The sequence below is a fragment of the Coffea arabica genome, chromosome 2c, assembly GCF_036785885.1.
Source record: "Coffea arabica cultivar ET-39 chromosome 2c, Coffea Arabica ET-39 HiFi, whole genome shotgun sequence".
NCBI classification, from domain to species: Eukaryota; Viridiplantae; Streptophyta; class Magnoliopsida; order Gentianales; family Rubiaceae; genus Coffea; species Coffea arabica.
In genome coordinates, this window is record NC_092312.1 from 72,790,641 (window position 1) to 72,806,793 (window position 16,153).

The window sequence follows — 16,153 nt, forward strand, 5'->3', positions numbered from 1 at the left end:
TGACTTTTTATTGCTTTGAATTTGGATTTATGCCACAATCACAATCATTTCATATTCCTATTCAAATAGTAAAAACAACCCAAATACTCCAATTTATAGTGGCCAAGCTTTGACTGTCCGTCACGCCCTTCCCCCAGTATTCGACACCCTCAAAAAATATAAAAAAAGGAAAATAAATAGTTCCCCCCCCCTAAAAAATAAAAATCATAACACCTGTCTTCTCTTCTCTCTCTTTCTCTCTCCTGCTTTGCCGTTTCTTTCTGTCTCTCTCTGCATCAAGCTCTCTCTCTCTCTTCGCTCTTTCTCTCTCTAAACTATAATTACCATTTTACATTTATTTTTCTGGTGTGTGTTGTGTGGGGGTGATGGTGTTATCTTCACCTCAATTGATCACAACGCCCCACCGATTATGAAGATCGGTGATATCTTACCATCCTTTTAATTTTGTCGGTAAATTCCTTGTTTCTCCGATTTTATGCATCAAATTTGTGGTTGTTTTGGGCCTTTTTTTTTAAAAATTTTTTTGTGTGCTTTTGTCCTGCTGATAATTTTGGATGCTCATGACTAGAAGTTAATTTAGATGCGGATCTACAGATTATAGGCGTTTCAGGTTTTAGCAAATAGATAAGTTTCCTTTTTGTCCCTTTTTTTAAACCTGATTTTTGTACTGTGGATTTATCTGGATTTGGTGAGTTAGCTCGTTAGATCTTGGTAGATTTTGCTTTCTAATTTGTTTTTGGAAAAGTTATTAACGTGAACATTTTCCCAAAAAAATGACCTTTAATTTTTGGTAATTATGACTTGTATGCTTTCGTTATTTTTGTGTATTCTTTCTTTGTATTTTTTCTTAGGCTGCTTTTCTCGTGTCTTCTGGATGAGTTAAATGAACTAGTATACCTGAACTATTTTTTAGATTTTGCTTTTAGTTATTTGTAAGTAATTCAGCTAAAGATTCGAAATTATATGCCTTATGTATTTTCAGCTGGCTAGAATATTTCAGAGCTCAGAGCTTAGAGAGAAATTTTTTTTTGTTATCTTGTTCTCTTTTCAGTTTAAGAAGTGATTTTTGGTCCACCAATTGTTTTGAGGAAAGCTGATTTCCTTGTGCTGGTACAACTGTGGAACCAACCCACCAGGGTACACAGGGGTTTAGATTTTTTTTTCCTTCATTTTTTATTGAAGGAGGGTTCTGTATTGTACTTTTTGGTGAGAAAGTACAAATTTTACTAGGATATAGCTACAATTTATAGTTTTAAGAAAGAAGGAACAATTTCTAAACTTTTGGTTCACTTAAATTGAATTTCCTTGCAATCATATGAGAATGGTATAATTGACAGTTGAACTTAAATAGCACAGACTATTGTGAGCATTTATATTTAGGAATGACAGGTAACAAAAAGGTATCCACTTTTAACTGTAAACGAAGAAATAAACCTGTGAGAAGCCTATGTACAACAGTTGTTGGTTATGGTGTAGAAATTGCATTTTATTCTGTGTGACCAGGGATTTCAAACATGAAGATTTTATGCTTTAATTTCTGAGGATGCTTCTGGTGAAGTTTGAATTTGGGATTTGTGTGCACATAATTAGTTTGAATTGCTAACATGTCATATATTTGACTCAATTTCTTTGCTTGTACTATTTTATTTGTTATATAGCCTGAGTTAAATGATTAAGTGGAGAAATTGGTGAAAGAAAGACATGAACACCTATGCAAACGGGTTTAATGTTCAAGCATTTCTTATTGCAAATTTGGACAGGTTAATGATTTCTGATATACAGTGAAAAAGAATTTAGCAAATGGCATCTGTGGGAGTAGCACCTACTTCCGGTTTGAGGGAATCTAGTGCCCATGTTGTTGGTGTTGATAGGTTACCTGAAGAAATGAATGACATGAAAATCAGGGATGATAAGGTACATGTCTCAACTATACGAAATTTCTGCTTCTTCTGGGGTAGCATTTACATCTCTTTGATGGCTTTATAGTTCTTTGTGTGGGCATTTTTTCAAAATTGTGATTTACTTATCTGGTTTTGGTAGGAAGTGGAAGCTACCATTGTCGATGGTAATGGGACTGAGACAGGTCATATAATAGTGACAACGATTGGTGGTCGCAATGGCCAGCCAAAGCAGGTAGCATTCATTGTCTCTTACTTTTGTGTGTCTCTGTTTCTAAGATTTTGTTGCACATGACAAGTTTGTCTTTTCTCCAAATCTAGTAGTTATTTGCATCTTCAGCCTTTTGTTTCTTGTGAAAACTAATAGATGACTAGTCATAGAACAGGAACTGTTTGATAGCAGATTTATGGGTTTTTTTTTTTAAAGATTATCCCTGACTTCCTACTTATAATCCCTCTCACCTTAGCACCCAACCCTCACCACACCCCCTGAGGTGGCTAATATATGAGTTGGATGGTTCTGAAATTATCCAATATTGTGTGTATGGACTTGTTAGTATGAATGAGCTACTGTTACTACACGTATAAAGGAAGAGAAAATAGAATGTAATGTGCTCTATTTTATGAAAGTTTATTGTAAGAAATGAGTTTTCACTATCTAGTGCATTATTGCAAGAATAGCTGTTGGCTAGATATACTAACAAAATGGGGAATAATACGCAAAAAAAAAATATCTTATGTTTTGTTTTCTTCCTTCTGTTTTTGTCAGGCAGTACAGACACTGAATCTTACCTGAATTTATAACTTACAATGTGTTCTGGTGTTTTCAGACCATAAGTTACATGGCAGAGCGTGTTGTTGGGCATGGATCTTTTGGAGTAGTATTCCAGGTAAGACGTGTCAATTGCTGCCTGAGTTTGGGTTGGAGATGGGGATATAGTGCCACTGTACTTCCTTTTCCCTGTAAATATGTAGACCACCTGTTTTCTTGCTAAATTTCAAAAATTTTCCAGGCAAAATGTTTAGAGACAGGTGAGACTGTTGCTATAAAGAAGGTTCTTCAAGACAAGAGATACAAGAACCGAGAGTTGCAAACCATGCGCCTACTTGACCACCCAAATGTTGTGTCTTTGAAGCACTGCTTTTTTTCAACTACAGAAAAGGATGAATTATATCTCAATTTGGTGCTTGAGTATGTCCCAGAAACTGTTCATCGTGTTATCAAGCACTACAATAAGTTGAACCAAAGGATGCCCCTGATATATGTGAAGTTGTATACATATCAGGTAGTTTTCCAGTTATTGATTCTGTAAGTCATTCATATGCCCTATTTGAACTGTTTGTTAGACTTTTTAAGTGTTTGCAAGTTCATGCATGTACCCAATTTGGTGTACTTCTGTGATCGTATAGTAGCTTAATTCAACATACTTGTTTTGTCATTGTATAAATATTTTTATATGATGTACATCGATAGTACCAGCTTCCCCAGATTGCGTCAGCATGGCAAAGTGCTGGGCCAAATTTTTCCAGTTTGAGATGTTAGTGGTGAAATTCTCGATAGATTTTGATGTGAATAACATGGTCTGACCATGATTTTGTCATCTAGTGTTGCTCTCTCATGGTAGGAAACTGCAAAATCCATGTTAACTATGTGTATAGGAGGTTTTTAATATTTTAAGGGTCACCTACACACCCAGAGGCATGTATCGTCAAGGCAAGTTATGACACAGAGTATACATAAGGTACTGGCTACGAAAGTTTGCTGCTGTTGGAAAACATGAAAGAAACATTTAAGGGTCACCTACACACTCAGAGGCATGTATCGTCAAGGCAAGTTATGACACAGAGTCTACATAAGGTGCTGGCTACGAAAGTTTGCTGCTGTTGGAAAACATGAAAGAAACATTTAGCAAATTATTCATAAATTTGGTGTACTTGTGTCAACACAGACTAACTCAATTCCACATATTTGTTTTGTCATTGAATGAGTAGTTATACATGATGTACATGAATGGTACAGCTTCCTCAGATTGCATCTGCATGGCAAAGTGCTGTGCCAAGTTTTTGCAGTTTGAGATGTCAGATGGATTTTGCGTTTTGATGTGAGCAGAATGGTGTCTGCCATGATCTTGTTGTATTCTGACTTTCTTTATGGCAGGAGGGAAACCGCAAATTCCATGTTAAATATGTTTTGAGGAGCCTTTTAAAAAAAAAAAAATTTTTTTTTTAAGGGTCATCTACACACTCGGATGCATGTATTATCAAGTTATGACTCTTGAGTATGCATAAGGTGCTGGCTATGCTAGTTCATTGTTGTTGGAAAACATGAAAGAAAAATTTAACAAATGATTAATTAATATCAGTAGGAGCTGCGCTCTTAGCAGTTCAGGGTTCTCTTGCTTCTCCTTTGCTTGTGTAACTTCATTTGTTGCGGAAAATCGTTTTCCAATAATTGGTTTATTGTCAAGTTTTCAGCACAACTCATTGCCTGAGAGTTTGGTTTGAAAATTCTGTATTGTCTAGAGAATGACATCCTACTGTGCTGCAGATTTTCAGGGCCCTGTCTTACATCCATCGTAGTATTGGAGTGTGTCATCGGGATATCAAGCCTCAAAATCTCCTGGTATGATATCATGTCAACCATTTGCTTACGCGTTTTCATGGTGTTACTTTAAAAGCACAACTGTTGCATTTTGCTTTCAACTGGTTTGTTGTTTGATTTTTTTCCTTCTAGAAACTATTGCAATTTTTTCGTCATTGTCATTTACACGTTCTTTTTTTCCTTAATTATCCTTACCTGTTCCAGCAGAGTGGAACAATGTCTTGAAGGTCCAGTAAATTGTGAAGTGCTAGTGTGTTAAAACTTTTCTTTTGGTTTTGTTCCCATCTATTTTGGGGGTTTCTGGGGTAATGGGTTGGTGTATTTTGTTGTTCTTGTTCTTTGTTTTTTATCTTTAAATTGTTATAGAAGGGAGGGATGGCAAGGAAGAAGCAGGAAATGAGAATCGAGTCCTTGTACTCAAGATGAGGAGACAAGATCCTTAATCAGTGGGCTTGATTCTTGGGATTATTAAGGTTTTATTTTGGTAAAGACACTGCCATAATATTGTTTTATGTTCATCTGAATTGTAACTGCATTCAACTACAGAAATGTTTTATCAAATTTTCTTGAATTACTACTGGTTATTCAATATCTAAATGATTTTTATTGATGAAATTGTTTTGTTTGTTCAATACATATGATGTTGCCTCGAATATCAAGTTCAAGGTCTCATTCATATTTGAATGTACCTTTAGAGATAGAATTTTGCTTTGTGGCTGAGATTATTATTTCTTGTCACAGGTGAATCCTCATACTCATCAGGTTAAATTATGCGATTTTGGAAGTGCTAAAGTTTTGGTATGCTTTGGTGTTCCTTCTGTACATCTGCACTCAATGGTGTTCTGATCACTCCGTGCTTTTCTTTGATGCTTGATGTTTTTCACTCCTGAATGTGGCAGGTAAAAGGGGAGCCGAATATTTCTTACATTTGCTCTAGGTATTACCGAGCACCTGAGCTTATATTCGGGGCAACTGAGTATACGACTGCCATTGACATTTGGTCTGCTGGCTGTGTCCTTGCTGAACTACTACTTGGACAGGTAGAATGTGGTTTTCTTTGTGCATTTGTTCCTTTGACCTTTGTTTATCATGTAGATTCTAACATACATGTGTGGTTTCTGATTTGCTTTCAGCCTTTGTTTCCTGGTGAGAGTGGAGTGGACCAACTTGTTGAGATCATTAAGGTACCATTTTCCGTCGATCTTTTCCTTGCTTTGACATTTGGTGGTTGCAGTTCTATTTGCAGTAATACTGTTGACTTCCCCGTTCACTTGTTTATCCTAGCTAAAATAAATTGGTTTGGATGAGCATCATGTGGGAGATGCTCATTTTGGTTTCCCTGTTTGGTAGCCTTTCAGGTTATTTCATATCCTTGTAATAAAGCTGACATTTTCAGGTTTTGGGTACTCCGACAAGGGAGGAAATCAAATGCATGAATCCCAACTACACTGAATTCAAATTTCCACAGATTAAGGCTCATCCATGGCACAAGGTAATTGTTGAGTTCCAGCAAAAAACCTTGAGTTGTTTTTTTTTTTTTTTTTTTTTTTTTATGATTCAGCTCTTTTATTGTTTCCCTTGAATGTCAGATATTCCATAAGCGTATGCCCCCTGAAGCTGTTGATCTGGTTTCGAGACTCCTTCAGTACTCTCCTAATTTACGATGCTCAGCTGTGAGTTTGTGCAATTTGTCTCTTGAACCTTTTCTCGTCCCTCTAATTGAAACTTATATTTCTTGTGGAGGAGGCTTGATCTGCAATGTCTGGATTTAATTTTAATGCAGCTGGATGCCTTGACCCATCCTTTCTTTGATGAATTACGTGATCCATCCAGCCGCTTGCCCAATGGACGTTTTCTTCCTCCATTATTCAACTTTAAGCCTCATGGTATGAAACTTCTTGACAGGCTCATGGAATTTCTCGCCTTTTAATGTGAATTCCAACTAAATTTGTTGAATTTTTTCTTGCTATCAGAGTTGAAGGGTGTCCCGGTGGAGACTCTTGTCAAACTGATCCCAGAGCATGCTAGGAAGCAGTGCCCCTTTCTTGCACTGTGAATGAGTAAAGGTTGACAAGAAACCATTTCATATGGAAGTTGTGGTTTCAATTATTCGAAAATCTATTGTGTCTTCTTCTTCTATATCCCCTTGTTACTTTCCGGTTGTATCTCGTTGTATTGTAAGAGCAGTTTTAGGCTTATGCTATCAAATCAGACGACCAAAACTAACTTGGGTACCATGTTTAGCTGTCCTCTTGTTGTCAGCCAGCATATTGTAACATTGTGTTGATAAACATAATCAACTATTTGAACCATGATGTGTTCTTGGTGTTCAATGTAATCTGTCGGAGTGATCAATGATTTAATATGCTATGGTCGAGAAGCTTTTGTACTCCTTCATGATGGATGCGTGTACATCCATATAAAGCCCAACTTAATTTAAAACTCAATCCCTTCCTTGAGATAGTTCAAAAAAATTATTGGTTCTCAATTTAAACAAACAATCAATTCAATTAAGGATTTATTCTTAATTCATTTTGTTAGCTGATAGCTAACACACCACTCTGATGCAATGCAACACCTTCAAAAGGCTTCGGTTGCTCCTTAAAGCTAGTGGCTATTAAGCATAACACTACTATAAAGCACAACACTACTATAAAGCACAACACTACTATAAGATTGCTTGTTTGATAAAAGGGATAATTGCAGAAACCTCCCCTGATTTTTATAGTAATAGCATTGACCTCCCCTATTAATTTTGAAATAGCACTTACCTTCCTTATCAAAAGTTGGAGGCAATTTAATAGGCAAAAGTGGGTCAATTTACTAAAGTACCCCTGACTTGATTTAATTTTACCAAATGAATGTGATGAGTACTTTCATCAAACCCAACAAAACATTTGTTAATAAAAATTACACTAAATTAACTATTTATGCATAGTTTAACTAATTAACTAAATAACTAATAATCTAATTAATTAATAACTAATTATCTAATTAACTATTAACTAATTAACTAATTATCTAATTGTTAATAGTTATTAACTAATCAAACTATTTCTGCATAATTAAACTAATTAACTATTAACTAATTATCTAATTAACTATTAACTAATTAACTAATTGATTAATTAACTAATTAACTAATTTCTATTTATCTAATTAGCTAATCTCTATTTATCTAATTAACTAAATAACTAAAGCTGTTGTCTGTCCGAAACTAATAAACTATTTGCATGTTAAACTAATTAACTAATTAGCTGCTTAACTAATTAACTACCTAATTATCTAATTAATTAATTAACTAATTAACTAATTTTTGTTTATCTAATTAACTAAAGTTGTTGTCTATCCGAAACTAACAAACTATTTGCATGTTAAACTAATTAACTGCTTAACTAATTAATTAATTAACTAAAGCTGTTGTCTGTCCGAAACTAAAAAACTATTTGCATGTTAAACTAATTAACTAACTAATTATCTAATTAATTAACTAATTAACTAATTTTTGTTTATCTAATTAACTAATTAACTAAAGCTGTTGTCTATCCGAAACTAACAACTCTTTGCATGTTAAACTAATTAACTAATTAACTGCTTAACTAATTAACTAATTAATTATCTAATTAACTAATTACCTAATTAATTAGCTAACTAATTAACAAACTATTTGCATGTTAAACTATATGCAGTACGCATTACCTATTTAAAGTATCGGCTCTTTATAGGTATTTTACTTTCAAACATTTAATTTATGATAAAAATATCAATGTTCGTAAGTAAAATTCAAAAAGTGTTACAAAAAATATCAATATTCTTACTTTCAAACATTTAATTTATGGCCCTATGCCCCACCCTATATCAATATTCTTACTTTCAAACATTTAATTTATGGCCCTATGCCCCACCCTTTTTGTAAGAATATTACTGTAACACTTTTTGAATTTTACTTACAAACATTGATGTTTTTATCATAAATTAAATGTTTGAAAATAAAATACTCATAAAGAGCCGATACTTTAAATAGGTAATACGTACTGCATATAGTTTAACATGCAAATAGTCTGTTAATTAGTTAGTTAGTTAATTAGTTAATTAGTATAACATGCAAATAGTTTGTTAGTTTCGGACAGACAATAGCTTTAGTTAATTAGTTAATTAGTTAAGCAGTTAATTAGATAAAATAGAAATTAGTTAATTAATTAATTAGATAATTAGTTAATTAATTAATAATTAATCAGATAATTAGTTAATAGTTAATTAGTTTAACTATTAACTAATTAGATAATTAGTTAAGCAATTGTCAAGCAAATAATAATTGTCAAGCAAGAAGAGGGCAAAATTGGAAGAAATTTCTTATCTCACTTCTACAAAAGCTGTCACTTGTCAGGGAGGTTTTTGCAACGAATTGTTACTGTTCAGGGGAGGTGAATGCAATTTCAAAACCTAGAGGGGAGGTCAGTGCAAATGTCAGAAATCTCAAGGGTGGTTTCTGCAATTATCCTTTGATAAAATTGAAATTTGAAACCTGATGTATAAAATCGGAAGTTTGAACTGAAATTTTAACATTTGAACCTATTCTACATTAAATTATACATGAATAGCTTACCACTTATTTCTTGAAGTAAGTCTTGTCTAAATAATTTAAAATTACTTAATTAATTAAGATGCTTTGTTTTTTATTATCAAATACAAATATATTAAAGTTTGAATCGATTAAATTTAAGCGCTGAATTGGATTATCAAACAAGACTTTAGTCTACCTATCTTAATCACCCGTCTTTATATTTATTGCTAAATCTTTTTATTTGAAATATGTAGGGTATCTCAAAATCTTTTTACACGATAAATTCGGATATGACATTTTATGAATCTCACCGTACGTACAATTACTTGTCATTCCTGTGAACAAGTGACGTTATGCTTTGTGCACATTCTCCCCAAGAAAGACACCAGTATGTCAATTGAGGACGAACGGCTTGCACACATCCCCGACGGATTACAAGTGAAGCGGGGTTTCCATTCCATTTCTAATGTTTCCGTAGCCAAAGAAGCTTAAAAGATGAGGAAATTGGTTTCAAAATTAGCTTAACTGCAAAGAAATCATCTCAGAAATCAACATCATCTCTATCTCAATGTACGCTCATTTAACCAAGTTTCTAACAGGGAAATCACTCTCTGCAAGGCCAAATGGAGACTTCCTACGATTTGCCATGCAAGCCCATATCCAAACTTGGAGCTAATTCTGCTGCCTCCTTTTCAACTGCCGCACCAGCTGCTTGGTATGCATCACCAGCCTTGCTTCCAGGTTTCAAAGCAGCGATTGCCCCACCCTGTGCCTTTACAAGGACTGCATAAGCATTTTTCTGAACTGGATTAGCATCAATTAAAAAAGTCCGAGCAACATTTGAGCTGCAGCTGTTATAACGAGCACCGATGGCACAAATGATTACACTGGTAGAATCATAGTAAAGATTACTATCATTGCTAGCTGCACTTGGTTTAAGATCAAACTCAGGCGGGTAACAGATATCAACATTTTCAGCTTTAAGCTTTACCTTAATCTTTGCAGGTTCCAGTATAACCTTTTCTGTGTCATCCATCCATGAGGAATGAGAAACTTTCTTTTCTTCATCAATTACTTTTTCCAACCTTGGGACCACAAAATGCTTCATAACTGATGAAGTCAGGTAGGCAGCTTTTTTCACATTTGTGATCTCAGCTTCTTTAATTGCAAATAGGTCTGAGAAGCCATTAGTTATATCACGAAGCTGAAAATTTGCACTCTTCAATCTCTGATCCCAGGTTTCCAATAGATTTCCTTCAGGGGCCTCTCTCGCAATGTGCCCAACCACAGGAGTGTCACCACCATCCAATCTTGATTGGGCATGCACAGCACGAAATATTTTATCCATCAATGCAGTCCCATCATCATTTTTGGCCTTCACATGGATCACAACTTCTACCCCCGTAACACCCTTAGCAGATCTTTTCACAACATCCAGCAAAGACGCCTTCTTCTGGCTACACAAGAAATGGATCTGCTTCTTCATAAACACCATGAAACCAAACATTCAGAGCTGATGATTTCAGGTAACTCAGATCCTCTGATGGTGGAGGAGTCGCTATAGCAAGAACTTCAGAAGCACCCTATAAATCATTGTTATACTCAGAAAAAAGCTAACAGAATAAGGCTTTTATCTGATGATGATGGATCCATTATCTTTGCCAAGATCAGAACAGACAACCATCATCGTGATGTTGAAGTGTGTTAATTTGGGTAGTTAACATAGTAAATTGATTCATTAAAGACTGACCAAGGGAAGTCAATGTATGATTCAATGGTTTTTTTTTTTTGGGGTATTGATTGAAATGAAGAAACGTTGTACATATGAAGTGTTTGAAAGGGAGAAGAAAGATACGGATGGGAGGACTGGGAGATAGATTATTTGCAGCATATGAGATACTTATGGGGATTTTGTATGAACCATTATAGGAGGTAAACAAACCAAGCCCAGTGGGCGGTAAAAAAATCAGGTTTATGTAACCAAACCACAAACCAAACTATTTAATTCTTGAATATATTATTCTCGAGGCAATTTCAGTTTCAGAAATCTTTATTATAGTTCATTCTTCATTATGATTTTAAATCTCAATATAGTAATAGTTAGCATGAATTCATGTCATTTGCATTGTATATATTGTAAATAAAAGATTATTTCTACATTAAATTTCAATTGTTATTCAAGTCAATTCCACCGCAGCTGTAAATTTTGGATTGAATCGCACTGTAAATCAAATGAACAGGAAAAAAATTGTCTAGTAATAGAAATTTGAGTCACAAATTAAAAAATAAATGTATGTGTGTGTGTGATGATGTATTAAGATATTCTTCCTCTGCTATTAATATGTTTTACTAGAAATAAAATATACACAGAAGAATGTTGATTTTCATAAAGACACAATGGACCAATTGATATCTGCTAACTTTGAATATTACAAGTATGAGCAAAGACTCATCAGTTTTATATTAAAAAAAAGTATACTGAAAATTAATCTATTCCTCATTATAAATTATGTCTAAAGTATAAGAACTAATCTTATAAATTACATGATTATAATTGTTACTTACTAAATAACAAAAATAGCAGCACATAAGAAACAACAATTGTAGCAATGTGATTAAGGACTCGGGTACATCTTGCTTAGAACATGGTCCACAATTCCATATTAATTGGAATATTGTTGAAACAAAATTATATATTAATTCTTACAACTAAGGTGCAGTCCGTGAGAAGTTATCTATATTCGTGGCCTGAACTGGTCTCTAAAATTTGATCTTGGGCTAACCTAAGTTTTCTGGGCTCTCTGGTCCATCAAATCTAAAACCTATTGCGACAGGCTTCGTGGAACCTCCATCTGGCCTGGTCCACTTTTGGCTGAGCACTACGGGGTGGAGCTTCTCAATCAATTGACAGTGAAGGCAGAAAACGGACTATATATATATATATATATATATTTGTAATCAAAATTTCTCTAGTCTTCAGTACAAATTTAGCCGCGAAAACTACTGGGTATTGTCTCCTCAGTGCTAGAGCTATCATCTTCTTCCCCAAGGCTTCACCATTTTTTTTTGGTTCTTAACCAATCGTCAGTTGTCAAGCATAATCAGAGGTTTAGAATTCCGCCGAACCGCTTTTCTTTTCTTCCATTGGTCAGTACAATGCACAATTCGGTGGCTTTGTGCGCGTGTGTGTGTGCTCGTTGTCGTTTAATAGTTTAGAAATTTAGAAGCTCTTCGGAAGGCTTAGTATGTAAGGTCACAGTTTTGATTTCATAGCAAATGATTACGTCAAACCATTTGTTATATGAATTTTCACTTGTAAACCCTAGCTCCTTTAGAAGGATTATTATTTTTTTTAACAAATGCTAGAAAAAGGCCTATTCTTAGGGATTCTTTATGTTTTTGCCTCTATGATAGAATGATGCATTTAAGTTGGATATATGATGCTCGTGGCTGGTTTAATTTTCGTTTATCAGTACTTAAAAGAACATTTAAATTGTTTGGTCAATGATTTTATGCACCTATTTTTGAAATTGCGATTTTTTGATATGAGAATTTGATTTTTGCATGTGAATGTTGGATACATTGAGCTTAAATTGTTGCCATCAATTCACAGCTGAATAGTTTTATGGTTTCTCTAAGAGCTACTAGGTATGACATAGGATCATGTAGTTGCAGTGAAAGAAGCCATTAATGAATTGTGTCAATTTGTCTTATCAGTGACGTAATGGCCAAAAAAAGGAAAAATAAGAAGAAGAAGAAAAATAAGAAGAAGGAGAAGAAGGATGCTATTCAAGAAGGAGAAATTGAGTTGCTTGGTAGGACTGATGAGCAACCTAGGCCTTCCCAAGGATCAAATGGCAATTCTGGTCATGTTGTGATTCAAATGTTTCGTGTGCGGAAAGATCTTCTCTCAGTACTGGATCACTTTGAAGATAGATGCAAAGAATTTTTTGATAAGGATGAAAAGTTACAGAAACCAGTATTCAATTCTTTTTTACACTCACCGGAGGCAGTACCATATTCGCTGGATTGAAATTAGGCTGCTTGAAGAGTTTAGTTTTTTCTTTAGCAATGATGTTAATGTTTTGGTTTGGTTCAATTGTCATGTTATCTAACTCCAACAGGCGGATTAATTCGCTCAATTGGTCTATACAAAATATCAGACAACACTGCAGAATCTTTGAAACTAAAGTGAAGTCTTTTACAACAGAAATGAATAAAAAACTTGAGCTGGATGATATCGTTGTGGACTGTCCTGTAGCTTTTGACCAGTGTGTATACCACATTCGTCAGCATTTACGCTCGCTACAATTTTTTGTGCATCCAAAATTGTTATTTTTTGTCATTTTGGCTATTACAGTCCTTATTGGGTTCATAATGCCAATGGTGGCATTCACTGGGTGCTGCGATGGTATGAAGAAAATCAATTTCTTTTGTGTTTTTTGTTTTCCTTGTTTACATTGACTTATCTTTTTGATTTTCTGTTTCTATTTGTAGATAAGCTGAAGGTCATTTTGCAAAAACTATTCACAATATTTTGTAAGGTACTGCATAGGTCTGATTTTTACTTTTTGTTGCTGTCGCATGACTCACTTTTTACTGCTTCCAATTTCTATAACTAGTATTACTAATTTTGGCATCTCTTTTAGGGGATCATGAACTCACATGGGAACTTCACTACTGGATGATCTCCTTTGCTTCAATAGGTAACATAAAACATATCTGTTTACTGAATGTAGTCTAAGCAAGTTTACAAACATATGTAAAATAGACAGTGGATTTCTTTCTCTGTTTTGTTTGTTGACAGAGTCAAGTTTACCATTGAAGATGATAGTTTTTTAACTGGAATGGGGAGCTTCTTGATTACTTGCACTGTCTAACTAGTTAACTTGGCAGTTGTTATCTGACTTTATTATCTGGATTTTCTTTTTTCCTTTTGCTCTGGCAGGCAAGTTTTGCTAGTGAGTTTTTTGTTTTAAACTCGTGCTTCATCTGCAATAATATGTGAAATTGGTTGACTTTATCAAATGACGTGTAAAAGATTTTCTTAAGGAGAAACTTACTATTTCTTGGTTGGAGCACAATAAATTTGTAAATGGCTAGATTTTAGAAATAACCGTGTAAAAAAAAATTAGCACAATGCTTATGCCTCAAATTTTATACATACGTGATATTGCTTGAGTTTATAGATCTTGAGAATAATGTACAGTGAAAAAACTAGGCTAGTGTAGCTGAAAGAGAGAGCAAAAAGGAAAGCCGAATTGGTTAATCTAACAAGTAAGATGGCTGTAAACACATTACCTTTTACATCAAGGAATCACCTTTTAAGTGCAAGGAAAGTAACTAGGCACATTGATGTGCAAAAATATAGTTACAGTGTACACTGGCCTATCTGGGAATAGAACAATTAATTGGCACGCACAATGAGTCGTTTGCAGGTTGATAAAACGCTGCTTCAAGCAATGATTTGCTTTGTTCCTTATATGCACTAGAATAATTGAGATACCAAATTCTCTTGTTCGAGTTACCTATTTAATGATTTTGTATTCTTGAAGAAGATCCTTCTAGAATTGTTTTGCATGTGTTGAAGCTTCACATAGGTGCATTGAAACTTGAATATTCTGAAGATTTTATTTTTTAGGATAGCAGAATTGTTGGGTTTGAAGTCATATTTAACTAGGGAGTTCTGCTCTTTTACTTATTGAACAGTGTTTCCTCACTAATTTGTTAGTGAACTGTCTTTTGTTTTAGGTGTGTTGAATTAACTCTTCTATGAGAAGGGAATTTGATACATTTATCTTCTGTTGATGCTTTATCCTAGTTAATTTACTCCAAAGTGATGCAGTTGGTGGAGGTTGTTTTTGTTGTTTATTTTTCTTTAAGACAGGGTGCAAAATACTGGATGAAATCTATTGACAAATTTGTAGTATGTTGGACATTTAATTGATTTCGGTTGATTTGGTTATCATGTAAGTGGTGGAGCTAAAGGTACTGTAGATAGAATTTATAAGAGTTTAGGGGATTATGAGACTCTGTTGCTAGCTTCTCTTTTTGATTTGGTGTATAATTTTCATGATTACCTTATGAAGCTTAGGGAATGAGTTTGTTGTCATTTGTACAAGTGCTTAATATCTTTTTCTCTTCTTCTTATTATCTTGGTTTTCATGCTTTTGCAGCACTGTTAATAGATAGCACTACTTTTCTAGGCGTAGTCTAAGTTGATAGTTTGTATATCAGGTTTATCACTCTAGCTTTGTTGAAGAGGATGGGATTTCATTTTAACACCATGTTTTATATCACTCCAGCTCATCAATCTCTTCTATATTACAAACTAATAATGTCCATCTTTTGATTCTAGAAATACATGCATTCTCTCTTTGTTGATCATAATGTCTTGTACAAGTGCATGATAGCTTCATTGGAATGTTTAATTCGTTCCATTATGTTGCTGGAAATGGCATAATCGATGATTATGCAACAATTGATTGATGGCAAATATTTCAGGGATTCTAAGGTTGGTTTGCTTTCATTTTTAGCAAGCTAAGAACATAATGTGTGTGGAAGTCTGAGTATACTTGATTTGGGTTATTTGCTGCTCTGGGCCTTCAATGTTGTGTTGCCTTTTATAAGTTATTTGTCGCCTAGAGGTGATTATCTAATACTATATGACATGAAGTGCAGTGAATCCTATGCTGCTTCATCCGGCTAATTACTCAGAATATTGACCAAAAAAAATTGAAAGAATGGGGTTCTGACAATGGTCCTGTACAGATCTATTGCTGCCGGGCTGACAGCAAAGTCCAAATTAAAAAAAAAAATGAACAGAAGCTGCTGGGCAGCCCGACAGCACATCAAACTAGAGGATGCACAATTTTTCTCGGAGGCTAACCTATGACAGTCTCACATCACCTTACGGCGAACCAAAGGGTTCGGCGGATCGCCTGCCAAATTCTCACCGGGACTACGGATCCGAAACAAACGGAAACTTCACCCTACCAAACGCTCAAAAGAACTTCGAGAAGATAATATTCTGAACCCAATTGAGCCAAACTAAAAGATATAATAAGCTAATCACACCCTGAAATACTT

At 34.5% G+C, this 16,153-nt stretch overlaps 1 protein-coding gene and 1 long non-coding RNA gene across 3 annotated transcripts; both read left to right on the plus strand.

Annotated features, from left to right (window-relative positions):
* Positions 1–206: 206 nt before the first annotated feature.
* LOC113727847 (shaggy-related protein kinase alpha) lies at positions 207–6,863 on the plus strand. 2 transcript variants are annotated; one of them, XM_027252221.2, is made up of 13 exons: positions 207–450; positions 1,761–1,914; positions 2,041–2,133; positions 2,729–2,788; positions 2,912–3,184; positions 4,447–4,521; positions 5,242–5,298; positions 5,400–5,540; positions 5,634–5,684; positions 5,897–5,992; positions 6,090–6,173; positions 6,284–6,386; positions 6,474–6,863. In XM_027252221.2, the coding sequence occupies exons 2-13, from the start codon at positions 1,801–1,803 to the stop codon at positions 6,554–6,556; spliced, it is 1,230 nt and encodes a 409-aa protein (XP_027108022.1). In that variant the 5' UTR covers positions 207–450; positions 1,761–1,800; the 3' UTR covers positions 6,557–6,863. The 2 variants fall into 2 exon arrangements, with proteins under 2 accessions (XP_027108022.1, XP_027108023.1); XM_027252222.2 differs by having other exon boundaries at positions 218–450; positions 1,783–1,914.
* Positions 6,864–12,022: 5,159 nt separating this feature from the next.
* LOC113727848 (uncharacterized) lies at positions 12,023–15,176 on the plus strand. The gene is made up of 4 exons (XR_011839642.1): positions 12,023–12,211; positions 12,782–13,115; positions 13,562–13,608; positions 13,714–15,176. It is a non-coding gene; the product is annotated as an uncharacterized lncRNA (long non-coding RNA).
* The last annotated feature ends 977 nt before the right edge of the window (positions 15,177–16,153 follow it).